The following is a 17,228-nucleotide window of genomic DNA, read 5'->3' as shown; positions in this document are numbered from 1 at the left end:
TTACCACAAATTTACTGTTTAGGCTTCTAAGTCCAACTTTGAAGACCAAAACATAAAATTTTAATAATTAGAACTTACTGATTGGCTTCTAAGTCCAACTTTGAAGACCAAATCAGAAAGTTTATTACCAATTTTTAGGACAATTCAGAAGTAATCAAAATTGTTTTCAACCAAAGTCGCTCCTTTGAAGAAGAAAACAAAAAAAATATGTTTTTAAAACACAAACTGAGTGAAAACAAAACTGGTTTGAATCACAAACAGAATGGTTTTGATTACACGAACGGTTTTAAAAATTTGTTTTAAGATTGTAGGAACCGTTCGCGTAATTAAATAAAATAAAACAAATTTTATTAATACGATTACAATGCAGAAATTAGAAAGCTAAAAAACTAGTACGAATACAACTGAAATAACCAAATACAAGAAGAAAAGAGTAGAAGCTGAAGGGCTGAGTCACGTGTACACACGCTTCCCTTAAAACAAATTCCGAGTCTCAGAGGAGTACTCGTTTTGTTTCCCAGGGTACAACAGCCGGAGCAGTAGTACTGCCGGAATTCGCCTACAACCCGAAGGTTACCTTGAAAGCTGCAAGAAAATTCTTGAGAGAAAGTTTAGATTGCTGTTATGTAGCTGGTATTCGTTGGTGTGTCCTTCAACAAGGTATGGAGCTGTATTTATACAGCTCCCGGTTTGAAACAGCCAAAAAACGAATTAAATGAGAGGTTTAAATTGCATTAAACGTCTTCAATGCAATTTAATACGTCATTTAATTCTCAGTCAAAGCCTATTAACTCGTCAGTTACGAAGCTGGACTGAAACTGCACTGACATTTAATGTTGGAAGCTTCTGCGCGCGCGCGCGCGCGCAAGTCACTCTGGTGCGCGCGCGCCCAGGTCTGCATGCCCATGCGCGGTGCATCCTCTTGGCTCACTGGCCATGCGCGCGTGCGCCACGTCACCATGCACGGTGCGTCCTCTTGGCTCAAGTCCATGCGCCGCGCACGACTGCCACGTCATGCGCCGCATCACCTACCACTTGGTCCTTGCAACCCTTGTGATCCACCACGCGCGCGCGGTCAAAAATACAAAGGCGGCTCTCAAGCGGCTCGCGGCGATGCGAAGTGCAAAGTGCGCCATCAAAGCGCCACATTGCGCCTCATCGCCCAAGCCGTGCGCGCGCGCGAGCGTGTGCGAGTGCGAGTGCGAGTTAGGGTGCTCCGCACCCTTCGCGAGGACACTAGTGTGTGCTTCCATGAAACAATAAGGATGGAGAGTTCCACCTTAAATACCCATTTAAGTTCCATCTCTCCTCCTATGTGGGACAAGGTGCTACTTTCCCTTTAGTTTCAGCATTGAATGTTCCAAACACCCAAATTTGAGCATCGATATCTCATTCATCTTAGCTCGGTTTTGGACGTGGTTTAGTTCGTTGCGAAGCTCTTCCAACATAGAACACAAACCCACAAATAAATATATAAAACCCGCTCATTTTATTATATTTATTTCTAGTCCAAAGTAGGAAAAAATCTTTTTCCTATATTTGTGCAAAATGCTATTTTCACATATTTTCCAACAGGGTTTTTTTATTTGTGGGTTTCGAAACTGGTTCCTCATTTCGGTGGAGTGTTGGGGAAGTTAGTAGCAAAAGCCTTTAATGATATCGAAGGTGAAGTAAGTACGAAGTCTATTCGTCTTCGAACGAAGCAGGCGATGCTGGAAATTCTTCTAGAACGTGCTAGAGATGTTTCAGCTTTTACTCGAAGTCGAGTGTTACAAGTATGGGCGGAGCTCTGCGAAGAACATTCTGTAACTATTGGTTTATGGAATGAAGTTGCTGTAGTAGCTGCTGGACGGTTGGAAGATAAGAGTGCGATAGTGAAAATCTGCACTGAGTTTGTTAATTATGATGCTGAGGTGGGTTTGAATTAGAGTTTTGATTTGGTGTTCTTTATTTGTGGGTTTTAAAATGGGGGTTGCTTCTTTTTTGTCAATTTTGTAGGGGTGGTCTGCTGGATATATAAAGAGAGAGGGTAGATATAGAGAGAGAGCGTGTGACTTTATATATAAAACATAATTTATTTTGTTATAATTATTATAATGATTTTGTTAAATTAATTAAATAAAAAGACCAATTTGCCCTCCACTTAACATAAAAACTTAACTTGATTAGGCCTAAAGGACATAACATGCAAGATTTGGAAACATAAAGTACAAAATTTGTCAATTTTAAAGACAAAGGACACCGGTTGAAATTAGGTATAAAGATAAAGGACAAAATTTGAAATTCACTCTTTTCTTATATTATTTATTATCTTCTGCATCTTATGATACTTTGCTATTTTTTTTAATAAGGTAGATGTTGTTGCTGTCACACGGGGTTTAATATTAGGACCTTTTTAATATTATATGTATAAATTTTTCCTTTATTAAAATATAACGTTAACCAAATCTTGAAAATTTTTATATTTATTGGTTTACACTTCGAATAACATACATTAATGCATGTGTTTTGTTTTGTTTTTTTTTAATATAGTTCTACCATGACAAATCTTGCAAAACTTGAATTTATGGCTTTAGATATTACTGGGAAAAACTATTTGTCATGGGTATTGGATGCTGAAATACATTTGAATGCCAATAATCTGGGTGAAACAATTAAAGAAGGAAATAAAGCAAGTACCCAAGATAAGGCAAAAGCCATGATCTTTTTACGTCATCATATTCATGAGGCTTTGAAAAGTGAGTATCTCACTATCAAGGATCCACTTGTCCTTTGGACCAACCTGAAAGAAAGGTATGACCACCAGAAAACGGTAATATTACCGAGAGCTCGTTACGAGTGGATCAATTTAAGGTTGCAAGACTTTAAGTCTATAAGCGAGTACAACTCGGCAATGTTTAGAATCACATCACAATTGATTCTATGTGGTGAAAATATTACTGATAAAGAAATGTTGGAAAAAACATTCTTAACCTTTCACCCCTCAAATGTGATACTACAACAACAATATCGTGAAAGGGGTTTCACCAAATATAGTGAATTAATATCATGTTTGCTTGTGGCCGAGCAAAACAATGAGCTCTTAATGAAAAATCATGAGACTCGTCCGGTTGGAGCAACCCCAATCCCTGAAGCTAATGTGGCAACATATAATGGCCAAAGTGAAAGTTACGGACGTGATCGAGGTTATCATCATGGTTGTGTGTAACACCTCGAATTTTTGCGTCCAATAATGTGTTAACACGTGTCATTTGATTACACGTGGCATTTATATTAAATAAAGGACTAATTGGACAAACCTTGAAAGTATATAAATTCGAGGGTTATAAATATCAACAAGGGTAAATATACTGTATAGTAACCCTAAATAAATGCTTGTACCTTCAAACGAATAAATCATAAATCGTACGGAAGCGAAACGCGGAAGAAAGTGAGAGATTACGAACCACAGGGGTTAACTGTGTCAACATGTTAATTATACCTCTGAGTGACCCTTTAACGTTCCCAAGGCTTCGTAACAGTATTATACGCTCACTAGAACATACTGTACAAATTCCGCGAAGTTCCGTTTTAAAACGAAAGAGTTATACTCGAATTCGTATGAGAAGGGTTAAAAGCGACAATAATGAAAGTTAAGACTTTCTGAATAATTAATAAATAAACCGGGGACTTTATAATGCGGGTAAATAACACGGGGCCCCTATCGGTAAATAACCGAGGGCCAAACCGCAAAGTTACCCCTTCAAACCCGAAAGGTCAGTTAAATCATTACGAAAGATTTCGTTATTAATTACCAGGATTTCGTAATCATGACAAAAGATTTAAAGTTTCTGAAATTATAACCTCTCGCGACCCGCGTGAAGGTTAGACTTAAGTGTAGGCGGGCCGCGAGCCTCCTAAATAACACGCCAGATATTTGAACTTTAGGCGACCCGTGATATAGTGCATGGGAACTCCCATGCGGGTCGCGTAAAGTGCCCAGATGCAGAATTGTTGTAGTTACTTGCCTTTTGGAGCCTTTGAACGATCAAACCTCAATCAATGAGGCATGGGCACCCTACACTCGACCCATAGCTCTCAGGGACACCTACCCATCATCTCTGGACTATTGTGAGTGTTTGCAATGATCATAGTTGCTTGGCATTGGCTATAAATAGCCACCTTAGGCACATAACATTCACAACATCAAAAACACACATCTCTGATCATTGCAAGAGCTCTCAAGTCCTTTTCTCTGCTCTATAAGGAAGAACACAACTTCTGTAAGTGATCTAACCCTTTGTGGTCTCACATTTCCTTAGTAAATGGCTAAGAACCAAACCGTCGTAAATACGGTTTGACTTTAAAATAACTCAGTGATGGTTCAGTCTTATGACGAATCAAAAGTGGTTATGAGTTGGTATTTATGTGGGTAATAAACCTCTAAAAAGGTTCCCCCTGATCACCACTCTAACTATGTCAAATAACGAGTCAAACGTGCGGTTAAAAAGTCAACAGAAAGCTATTTTAGCGATTTATGCATAACCTGTAATGTATATGTTATGAAACCTGTTTTGACACTTATAAAACATGATATTAAGTATATAAACTTGTTTGCGCTCGTTTGAATCGACCATTTGCTATATTGAACCGGTTCGGAGCCGAAAGTCGCAAAAGTTTGACTTTTGCTTTGACTTCAGTTCTGACCCGTTTTAGTGAGGTATAGATATACCTTAGGACTCTCTTAGGACCAAGTCACATGTTGGTATAAACCTCTGTGGTCGGTTCATGAGTTATCCGAGTCTTTTACGTATTTCCGTCATTTGCCTAAAAGTTGACCGTAACGGCCTTTTAAAAAAATTAAAGCGAGTATTACGGACACGTGAATGGACCAAAACCTTGCTTATTAAATTATAAGCATGTCCTTAAAGTTTCACATCAATCCGAGGTCTAGAATGAGAGTTATGCTAATTAGCGCAATTTAAATAAACTTTAGTAATTAACGGCGCAAATAGCATAACGCCTATCTAAACCAAGATTTCGTCACCAAATCTTTTACCCACTGTTATAAATTAATATTTTGGGAATTTTAAAGATTTTTAATAATTTTTACCTTGCTCATAACCTGCGGTTATGGCTACGGTTCGGTAAATACCGAATATGCCCTTTTTGGCCAAAACATGAGTTCTACAAGGTCTTTTGACCCGATTCCAGTTGCTACTGGTTTTAAATAATAAATAAAGTATTTTAAGCTTTATAAGCTGTTCGGGAAACTCAGATTTCCTGTAGAACTCGAAAAGCCCTTTTAAAGTCTTTAAAATGACCGAAAAGCCCCTACGGGGCATAATATTAACTTAAACTCGTTACGGGCGTCACGGAAGGTATCCTACTGATACCACAACCCATTTAAGGCATATTGACTTAGGAAATAAGCGTACGACTCTCATGGTTAACCGTTTCGCCTATTGCGCGCACGGTTCGGCTTATGAAACTAGTTTTCATAAATTAGCCGATACGGGTCAAATTATATTATTTGAACCCCAAAATCCAGAGTGTGAACCATTAACCCATATAAAACAAGTCTATGAACTTGTTGGGTCAGAATCACACTCCATTCTCGGTTTTCGCCTTTACGCGCGATTAAACCATATCTATATATATCGGAACCAACCGGTCTAGGCTACGGCCATTATAACGACCCGTTAGGATTCTAAGAGGTTAATTAAAACCTTCGTTCCAGATTAGGAGCCCCAGTAAAAGCTATCGGTGATTTAATCCAAAATAAGGAAATATACTTGCAAAGGTAAATACTTTAACTTATTTCCCCTATATGGGCTTGGGTTACGGTATATTAATACCGCTTGATTGAGCATTATATAATTCCATCGCTTAGGTGGTTAATTGATTAAATATGATCGGCTCATTTAAACAGTTTTGTTGCTTATAAGCCTTTGGGGGGTTTAATGACCGTTGTCCCGGATATCCTTGCCATCATTTTACGAAATGGCCACGACCATCGACATCCCGGTGTAGGCGTACACCCGGTATAAAGTGTCGACATTAAATTAAAAGACGTAGCCGTTGGTTTTTATACTACGGTTTTACGCAAACGTGGTGTGTCTATAAATCTTTAACCCGGTACGACCCGGGCTACTGAACGCATAAAAGAACATGTAAAACGTTCACAAGATTTTATTATAATTTTCCCAAGTTATAAAAGAGTTTGTGCCTTGTGCATTCAAATCAATTTTAATAAACATTTTCAAATGTGTCAGTTGAATGTATTTACCAGTGTAAACTGACGTATTTTCCCCAAAAAGATTAAGTGCAGGTACCTAAACGAAAATTGGCTGGTATTAGCTCCCTAGCGTCGTGATAAGTCTCGCAAGCTTGATTGCAGTATCTGATGGAACAAATACTTTATGTTCATTTACGATCCACTGTGGATATATTCAACCCCTGTAATACATTTGATATTACAACCAGAGGTTGAAGTTTATATATATTTATCTTATGCTTCCGCTGTGCATTATATAATTGTGTGGTTTGACTATTTTGTTGCCAACATCGTCACGGTAATCCCCCACCGGGCCCACCGGTGAGACACGTGGAAATCGGGGTGTGACAGGTTGGTATCAGAGCCAACATTGAGTGAATTAAACACTATCCTATTGTGTTTAATCTCAATGACACAATTGCACATACTTGAGTCTAGACAAGAACTTAGGACAAATTCGGATTATTACTCCTTTTTGTCTTTATTTTCGATTTGATTTTTAATAAGTTTTGGAGCAGGAAAATGCCACCTGTTATATTCCGAGGAAGAGGAAGGGGAAGAAGAGGCAGAGGAGAAATCGTGACACATCACGATAACGAAGCTGGACCATCTGGTACAAGACATCCTTCGATGACACGGAGCGAAGAGCCACAACGACGAAGAGATCTTTACGAACCCGTGAGGCATTCCACTTCGCACAGCTCGACGCCATCCTACCGGCACTCCTTTGGGCCAGATTCAGAAAGTGATCCCAACAACCCACAACCTTCCTTCATACCTCTACAGCGTTCGGTTTCGCACCGGAATTATGACGACCCTACTCCCTACTACATAGGTCAGTTTAATCCGGCTGACTACATACAGGAACCATCAGGTTTTGTTCCACTAGGGCCACAAGACCACTTTTCTGAAGATCCCATGGAGGAAGATGAGGATCCTACTGAACCAGCTCGTGGTACGCCCACGCACCCGATAGAAGTTTCTGATGGGTCATCCTTCCATGGAACGCCCTATCAAGGACCTGACAGTTTCCAAGCGATGTTTGACCGACATGAGTGGTACTACACGCCACCTCAACAGACATCTCAACAACCGAGACATCCACAGGATCCCTCTGAGGATTCACGCTTTGAGGCAGTTACGCCACCACCTCCGCCACCGGCACAACCAGTAATACCTGATCCGCCAAGGCGTAGGAGGACAAATGCTCGTATGTCTACACGAGGAGGAGGGGGTATCCACTTCAGCACTCCTCGACATTCTAGTAGTAGCCACTATCCGCCGCTACAAGAAGAAGGACCTTCAAGTCCTATACAGGAGGCGAACTCCGCACCAGCTGCACGAAATTCGCCACCATTTGGGTATGACCAACCCATACCTGCTTATACGGGCCCGACGGCTTACAACCCGTTCGAACCGTCACAAGCATAATACAACTACGGCTATGAGCGCGACCCATATGTGGTGTCGGCAAGATATAATGCGCGATACCCTGACGGAGCACATGGAAACATGGGACCACCGGACTACTCAGCTCATGGGTATCCAATACCTCCCAGACCTCCAGTTCCGCATCAAGCGCCACAACCACGTTTCTCTCCTCCTGAACAGGAAGAAATACTCCATCGACTAGATCGTGTGGAGAGAGAGTTCGAGGAAGAAAAGAAAAGCCACCGAGGATTTCTCAAGGGCTTGGCGAACCTACTAAAGGGCAAAAAGAAGAAACGTGACCATTAGCCCTTAATAGTTGTACGAATGTAATTTACTTTAAAATAAGTCCCTGTGTGGACAACTTATCGTATTTCAGTCCCTACGCGGACTTATCTTTAGTCCTTGCATGGACATCTATCTTGTATTAGTCCCTGCGTGGACTTGTCACTTATTTTTAAACCTCTATGGAGGTATGTACTATTTGAAAGACCCGTTTAGGGCAATATGTAATTGTATTTGAGATTATGGAATGTATGTTATGAGTTTTGTTTTAATATATATAAAATAAATCAAAACCATTCCTTTTATATTGATCTGCCTAAATAAAGAATCTTAAAAGGTGAAACCTAGCTTGGTGTCTTTTAGATCCAGTCAAGATGGTACGACCTAATTGAAAAGATTCTGATTCCCTGTTAACCTCTGTACGCATGTTAACAATCATGGCAGATGTGATTCGTTAAAATCACGCACGTCATTCTTATACAATAATCCTTTAAGGATTTCAAAACCCAACTAAATGATTTATAAATCATGGGTTAAATCACCAATGAAGGTGATCAGTATTATTAAAACATCCGTTAGTGATGTAGTGCCTACGGGCCAGTATTATAAAGACATCCATTAGTGATGCAGTGCCTACGGGCCAGAATTATTAAAACATCCATTAGTGATGTAGTGCCTACGGGCCAATATTATTAAAACATCCGTTAGTGATGTAGTGCCTACGGGCCAGTATTATAAAGACATCCATTAGTGATGCAGTGCCTACGGGCCAGTATTATTAAAACATCCATTAGTGATGTAGTGCCTACGGGCCAATATTATTAAAACATCCGTTAGTGATGCAGTGCCTACGGGCCAACCTTATTAAACACATCCATTTGAGATGTAGTGCCTACGGGCCAATATTATTAAAACATCCATTAGAGATGTAGTGCCTACGGGCCAACCATACTAAAACACCCATTAGAGGTGTAGTGCCTATGGGCCGTAATAATTGTCTTATAACGACAAAAGGCAGTGGTGGTCTATGACTCCCTGTCAGAAAGAGATAAAAGAACTACGGTTCAACTCTCTATGCCTTTGATTCTCTGAAATCTCGGCTAATATTATAAAACATCCTCGTGATTAGGCTTTATGCCGCCAATACTATTTATATAGCTAAAATAGGATATATTCAAATCCTAATATTTAAATGAAATAATAAGTTAACCAAATATGGTCTCTGTACCATGGTTGACAAATTGTCATAAAAGACAATTATATAATAATCGCCTAAATAAAATTTTGTTATCTTCTGTAACAGATTCAAGTTACAATGGCGGATCCCAATGGAGAGAACAGCCACACAAATGAAGATGACTATGACAACACGCCAATGCATCTGACAGGCGCACAGCTAAAGGCTCTGATTGACAATGCTGTTCAGGCAGCTATTGATCGTCAATATACTGAGTCCCAAGGCAGGACCGTGTCAAAACCACCCTCCAAACCAAAGACACACTCCAAACCACCCTCTGAACCCAAGAAAGATGACGACAAACACTCGTCCACTGAGCACAGCGTTCATCGCGATAGAGAATATACTGATGCATCCAGTGCTAAGGGTTGCACCTACAAATACTTTGTATCATGTAAGCCCCGTGAATTTACAGGGGAGAAAGGTGCGGTTGACTGTATCACCTGGCTAGACGAGATGGACACGATTGTGGACATCAGCGGGTGCGCTGAGAGGGACGTGGTAAAGTTTGTGTCCCAGTCATTCAAGGGCGAGGCCCTGGCGTGGTGGAGAGCTCTGGTGCAGGCTTCAGGTAAGTCTGCCTTATACAAAATGTCATGGGGGGAGTTTATTGCCCTCATAAAAGAAAACTACTGCCCTCAACATGAGGTTGAGAAGATTGAGGCGGATTTTGTCTCACTAGTGATGACAAACCTGGATTGTCAAGCATATCTGACAAGCTTTAACACCATGTCACACCTGGTGCCATATCTTGTGACACCAGAACCTCGAAGGATTGCCCGTTTCATTGGGGGCTTAGAGCCGGCGATCAAGGCCAGTGTGAAGGCCTCTAGGCCGACGACCTTCAGGTCAGTTACTGACCTCTCCTTGTCTCTTACACTTGATGCTGTCCGTCTGAGGGCACAAAGGAGCAAGGAGGCTGAAAAGCGAAAACGTGAGGATGATACCTCACGAAAGTCTGGGAAAAAGCACCGTGGAAACGGTGAGGGCAAGAGAGGGTCGGAGGCAAAGAAGGAGGGGCAAGCTGATGGAAGACCTCACTGCAAGGTCTGCAAGAAACCTCACTCCGGGAAGTGTAGGTTTGCGTCTGATTCACAGTCGCAACAAAAGACTCCATCCTGTGGGCTATGCAAGTCCAAGGATCATAAGACCATGGAGTGCAAAAAGATAAAGGATGCAACCTGCTATGGTTGTAACGAAAAGGGGCACATAAAGAGTAATTGCCCAAAGTATGCCAAGAAGGCGGAAGAGACGAAGAAGTCGAATGCGAGAGTTTTTCGCATGGATGCAAAGGAAGCGGTTAAGGACGACAATGTGCTTACAGGTACTTTTCTCGTAAATAATATATTTGCAAGAGTACTATTCGATTCTGGCGCTGATAAATCCTTTGTAGACCAGAAATTTTGCCAACTACTAAATATGCCAATCAAAACCCTTGACGTAAAATACGAAGTAGAGTTAGCAGACGGCACGATAGAAACCGTCTCTACTGTTCTAGAAGGATGCGAAATGTCCATTAGGAACCATTCTTTTCCTTTATCTCTACTTCCTTTCAAATTAGCGGGTTTTGACATCGTGCTAGGCATGGACTGGTTATCCCGTAATCAGGCCCAAATCATTTGCGGCAAAAGGCAGATAGTTTTAAAGACTCCGAGTGGTGAATCTCTTACCATTCGAGGGGATACGCATTACGGATTGCCCGAAGACGTATCCATGCTGAAAGCTTCAAGGTGTTTGAACAGAGGCTGTGTAATTTACATGGCTCAGGTGATAATTGAAGAACCAAAGCCGAAGATCGAGGATCTTCCTGTCATTTCTGAATACCCCGAGGTTTTTCCCGAAGAACTACCTGGTTTGCCACCAGATAGACAAGTGGAGTTCAGAATAGACATTATTCCTGGAGCGGCTCCGATAGCAAGAGCACCTTACAGATTAGCTCCAACGGAAATGAAAGAACTAAGGACCCAGTTAGACGAACTGCTGGCGAAAGGTTTCATCAGACCCAGTTCATCTCCCTGGGGAGCTCCTGTCCTATTTGTAAAGAAGAAGGACGGATCGATGCGGTTGTGCATCGACTACAGAGAACTGAATAAAGTTACCATAAAGAATAGATATCCTTTACCAAGGATCGATGATCTATTCGACCAGCTGCAAGGAGCAAGCTACTTCTCGAAGATCGACTTAAGGTCGGGCTATCATCAACTAAGGGTCAGAGATGAAGATGTACACAAGACTGCATTTAGGACTCGCTATGGTCATTACGAGTTCCTAGTGATGCCTTTTGGGCTCACAAATGCACCGGCTGCGTTCATGGATCTCATGAACCGCGTTTGCAAGCCATACTTGGACAAATTCGTCATAGTCTTCATCGATGATATCCTTATCTATTCCAAGAACCAAGCAGACCACGAGAAGCACCTCCGTTGCATTCTCGAATTACTACAGCGTGAGAAACTCTACGCCAAATTCTCGAAATGTGAATTCTGGCTAAGAGAGGTTCAATTTTTAGGTCACGTTGTGAGCGAGCGTGGTATCCAAGTGGATCCCGCTAAGGTAGAGGCGGTTATGAACTGGCAAGAGCCAAAGACGCCTACCGAAATCCGTAGTTTCCTGGGGTTAGCAGGATACTACCGGAGATTTATTGAAAACTTTTCGAGGATTGCTGCGCCCTTGACTTCCTTGACCAAGAAGAAAGAAAAGTACATTTGGGGCCCAAAGCAACAAGAGTCCTTCGAAATACTGAAGCAAAAGCTAAGCAACGCACCTGTGTTGACATTACCGGAAGGTACAGATGAATTCGTAGTTTACTGCGATGCATCACACACAGGCATGGGGTGTGTGCTTATGCAGAAGGGCAAGGTGATTGCCTATGCTTCAAGGCAATTAAAAGTGCATGAAAATAATTACACCACCCATGATTTGGAGTTGGGTGCCGTTGTATTTGCACTAAAGCTGTGGAGGCATTACCTTTATGGTATTAAATTTGTGATTTATTCAGATCACAAAAACCTCCAGCACCTGTTCAACCAGAAAGAGTTGAACATGAGACAGCGCCGTTGGATGGAGACCCTGAATGATTATGACTGTGAAATCAGGTACCATCCCGGCAAGGCGAATGTGGTCGCCGATGCCTTGAGCAGGAAGGAAAGGGTAAAACCCATTCGAATCAATGCCAAGAGCATTGAGGTTAAGAATAATTTGATAGAAAGGATATTAGCTGCGTAGCGTGAGGCTGTGTTGGAAGCTAATTATCCTAATGAAAGGCTGGGAGTAACTGAGGAGCAGTTGACTCTTAGCAAAGATGGAATTCTTAGGCTAAACGGACGTATATGGGTTCCGATTTATGGAGGACTACGAGATGTTGTTCTCCAGGAAGCCCATAGTTCCAAATACTCAGTCCATCCGGGTGCAGACAAAATGTACCAAGACTTAAAGGCAAATTATTGGTGGATAGGCTTGAAAAAGTCTGTAGCCGCCCATGTAGCAAAGTGCTTGACTTGTGCTCAGGTCAAAGCCGAGCACCAAAAGCCGTCTGGCTTGCTACAACAGCCTGAACTTCCCGAGTGGAAGTGGGAATGCGTAACTATGGACTTCATAACCAAGTTACCCAAAACCAGGAAAGGAAACGATACAATATGGGTCATCGTCGATAGGCTGACTAAATCAGCTCATTTTCTACCCATCAAGGAGACGTATAGCTCCGATATGTTAGCCCAACTTTATGTCGATAAGATTGTAGCCTTACACGGCATACCTGTGTCTATTATCTCCGACAGGGATACTAGATACACATCTCATTTATGGAAGAGTTTCCAGCAATCTTTGGGCACGCGTTTAAACTTTAGTACGGCTTACCATCCACAGACGGACTGTCAAAGTGAGCGTACTATCCAAACGCTAGAAGACATGCTTCGTGCATGTGCGATCGATTTAGGTGGTAACTGGGATAAGAACCTACCCCTGATCGAATTCTCCTACAATAATAGCTACCACACCAGCATAAAGGCTGCGCCTTTCGAGGCATTATATGGTAGGAAATGCAGATTGCCTGTTCGTTGGGCGGAAGTAGGAGAGGTCCAATTATCAGGACCAGAGATTGTTTTCCAGACAACGGACAAGATTGTCCAGATCCGGGAACGTCTCAAGACTGCCGGCGATAGGCAGAAGAGCTACGCTGATCCAAAGCGTAAAGATTTTCACTTCGAAGTAGGTGAAAAAGTGTTGCTTAAGGTATCACCCTGGAAGGGGTGATGCGTTTCGGCAAGAAAGGCAAGCTGAGTCCGAGATACATAGGACCTTTTGAGGTCATTGAACGGGTCGGATCAGTCGCCTATAAGTTGAACTTGCCTGAAGAGCTCAACGGAATTCACAATGTGTTCCACATCTGCAATCTCAAAAAGTGCTTCGCCGATGAATCATTGGTAATTCCACACGCAGATGTGCATATAGATGAGAGCTTAAAATTTATAGAAAAACCTTTGTCGATTGAAGATCGACAGGTGAAGAAGCTTCGCAGAAAGCACGTACCGATTGTAAAAGTCAAATGGGATGCTCGTAGAGGTCCTGAATATACGTGGGAAGTCGAAGCTACAATGAAAGAAAAGTACCCCTATTTATTTGAGTAAATCTCGGGTCGAGATTTATTTTAAGGGGGTGAGGATGTAACACCTCGAATTTTTGCGTCCAATAATGTGTTAACACGTGTCATTTGATTACACGTGGCATTTATATTAAATAAAGGACTAATTGGACAAACCTTGAAAGTATATAAATTCGAGGGTTATAAATATCAACAAGGGTAAATATACTGTATAGTAACCCTAAATAAATGCTTGTACCTTCAAACGAATAAATCATAAATCGTACGGAAGCGAAACGCGGAAGAAAGTGAGAGATTACGAACCACAGGGGTTAACTGTGTCAACATGTTAATTATACCTCTGAGTGACCCTTTAACGTTCCCAAGGCTTCGTAACAGTATTATACGCTCACTAGAACATACTGTACAAATTCCGCGAAGTTCCGTTTTAAAACGAAAGAGTTATACTCGAATTCGTATGAGAAGGGTTAAAAGCGTCAATAATGAAAGTTAAGACTTTCTGAATAATTAATAAATAAACCGGGGACTTCATAATGCGGGTAAATAACACGGGGCCCCTATCGGTAAATAACCGAGGGCCAAACCGCAAAGTTACCCCTTCAAACCCGAAAGGTCAGTTAAATCATTACGAAAGATTTCGTTATTAATTACCAGGATTTCGTAATCATGACAAAAGATTTAAAGTTTCTGAAATTATAACCTCTCGCGACCCGCGTGAAGGTTAGACTTAAGTGTAGGCGGGCCGCGAGCCTCCTAAATAACACGCCTGATATTTGAAATTTAGGCGACCCGCGATATAGTGCATGGGAACTCCCATGCGGGTCGCGTAAAGTGCCCAGATGCAGAATTGTTGTAGTTACTTGCCTTTTGGAGCCTTTGAACGATCAAACCTCAATCAATGAGGCATGGGCACCCTACACTCGACCCATAGCTCTCAGGGACACCTACCCATCATCTCTGGACTATTGTGAGTGTTTGCAATGATCATAGTTGCTTGGCATTGGCTATAAATAGCCACCTTAGGCACATAACATTCACAACATCAAAAACACACATCTCTGATCATTGCAAGAGCTCTCAAGTCCTTTTCTCTGCTCTATAAGGAAGAACACAACTTCTGTAAGTGATCTAACCCTTTGTGGTCTCACATTTCCTTAGTAAATGGCTAAGAACCAAACCGTCGTAAATACGGTTTGACTTTAAAATAACTCAGTGATGGTTCAGTCTTATGACGAATCAAAAGTGGTTATGAGTTGGTATTTATGTGGGTAATAAACCTCTAAAAAGGTTCCCCCTGATCACCACTCTAACTATGTCAAATAACGAGTCAAACGTGCGGTTAAAAAGTCAACAGAAAGCTATTTTAGCGATTTATGCATAACCTGTAATGTATATGTTATGAAACCTGTTTTGACACTTATAAAACATGATATTAAGTATATAAACTTGTTTGCGCTCGTTTGAATCGACCATTTGCTATATTGAACCGGTTCGGAGCCGAAAGTCGCAAAAGTTTGACTTTTGCTTTGACTTCAGTTCTGACCCGTTTTAGTGAGGTATAGATATACCTTAGGACTCTCTTAGGACCAAGTCACATGTTGGTATAAACCTCTGTGGTCGGTTCATGAGTTATCCGAGTCTTTTACGTATTTCCGTCATTTGCCTAAAAGTTGACCGTAACGGCCTTTTAAAAAAATTAAAGCGAGTATTACGGACACGTGAATGGACCAAAACCTTGCTTATTAAATTATAAGCATGTCCTTAAAGTTTCACGTCAATCCGAGGTCTAGAATGAGAGTTATGCTAATTAGCGCAATTTAAATAAACTTTAGTAATTAACGGCGCAAATAGCATAACGCCTATCTAAACCAAGATTTCGTCACCAAATATTTTACCCACTGTTATAAATTAATATTTTGGGAATTTTAAAGATTTTTAATAATTTTTACCTTGCTCATAACCTACGGTTATGGCTACGGTTCGGTAAATACCGAATATGCCCTTTTTGGCCAAAACATGAGTTCTACAAGGTCTTTTGACCCGATTCCAGTTGCTACTGGTTTTAAATAATAAATAAAGTATTTTAAGCTTTATAAGCTGTTCGGGAAACTCAGATTTCCTGTAGAACTCGAAAAGCCCTTTTAAAGTCTTTAAAATGACCGAAAAGCCCCTACGGGGCATAATATTAACTTAAACTCGTTACGGGCGTCACGGAAGGTATCCTACTGATACCACAACCCATTTAAGGCATATTGACTTAGGAAATAAGCGTACGACTCTCATGGTTAACCGTTTCGCCTATTGCGCGCACGGTTCGGCTTATGAAACTAGTTTTCATAAATTAGCCGATACGGGTCAAATTATATTATTTGAACCCCAAAATCCAGAGTGTGAACCATTAACCCATATAAAACAAGTCTATGAACTTGTTGGGTCAGAATCACACTCCATTCTCGGTTTTCGCCTTTACGCGCGATTAAACCATATCTATATATATCGGAACCAACCGGTCTAGGCTACGGCCATTATAACGACCCGTTAGGATTCTAAGAGGTTAATTAAAACCTTCGTTCCAGATTAGGAGCCCCAGTAAAAGCTATCGGTGATTTAATCCAAAATAAGGAAATATACTTGCAAAGGTAAATACTTTAACTTATTTCCCCTATATGGGCTTGGGTTACGGTATATTAATACCGCTTGATTGAGCATTATATAATTCCATCGCTTAGGTGGTTAATTGATTAAATATGATCGGCTCATTTAAACAGTTTTGTTGCTTATAAGCCTTTGGGGGGTTTAATGACCGTTGTCCCGGATATCCTTGGCATCATTTTACGAAATGGCCACGACCATCGACATCCCGGTGTAGGCGTACACCCGGTATAAAGTGTCGACATTAAATTAAAAGACGTAGCCGTTGGTTTTTATACTACGGTTTTACGCAAACGTGGTGTGTCTATAAATCTTTAACCCAGCACGACCCGGGCTACTGAACGCATAAAAGAACATGTAAAACGTTCACAAGATTTTATTATAATTTTCCCAAGTTATAAAAGAGTTTGTGCCTTGTGCATTCAAATCAATTTTAATAAACATTTTCAAATGTGTCAGTTGAATGTATTTACCAGTGTAAACTGACGTATTTTCCCCAAAAAGATTAAGTGCAGGTACCTAAACGAAAATTGGCTGGTATTAGCTCCCTAGCGTCGTGATAAGTCTCGCAAGCTTGATTGCAGTATCTGATGGAACAAATACTTTATGTTCATTTACGATCCACTGTGGATATATTCAACCCCTGTAATACATTTGATATTACAACCAGAGGTTGAAGTTTATATATATTTATCTTATGCTTCCGCTGTGCATTATATAATTGTGTGGTTTGACTATTTTGTTGCCAACATCGTCACGGTAATCCCCCA

At 41.1% G+C, this 17,228-nt stretch overlaps 1 protein-coding gene across 1 annotated transcript; it reads left to right on the top strand.

Moving 5' to 3' along the window:
* Positions 1-2,539: 2,539 nt before the first annotated feature.
* Positions 2,540-3,208, top strand: LOC110867241. The gene has a single exon (XM_022116367.1). It carries the CDS (start codon positions 2,540-2,542, stop codon positions 3,206-3,208), a length of 669 nt encoding a protein of 222 aa, XP_021972059.1.
* Positions 3,209-17,228: the final 14,020 nt, after the last annotated feature.

This window comes from Helianthus annuus, chromosome 13 (genome assembly GCF_002127325.2).
Source record: "Helianthus annuus cultivar XRQ/B chromosome 13, HanXRQr2.0-SUNRISE, whole genome shotgun sequence".
Lineage (NCBI taxonomy): Eukaryota > Viridiplantae > Streptophyta > Magnoliopsida > Asterales > Asteraceae > Helianthus > Helianthus annuus.
This window is presented reverse-complemented; position numbering and strand designations above follow the sequence as displayed.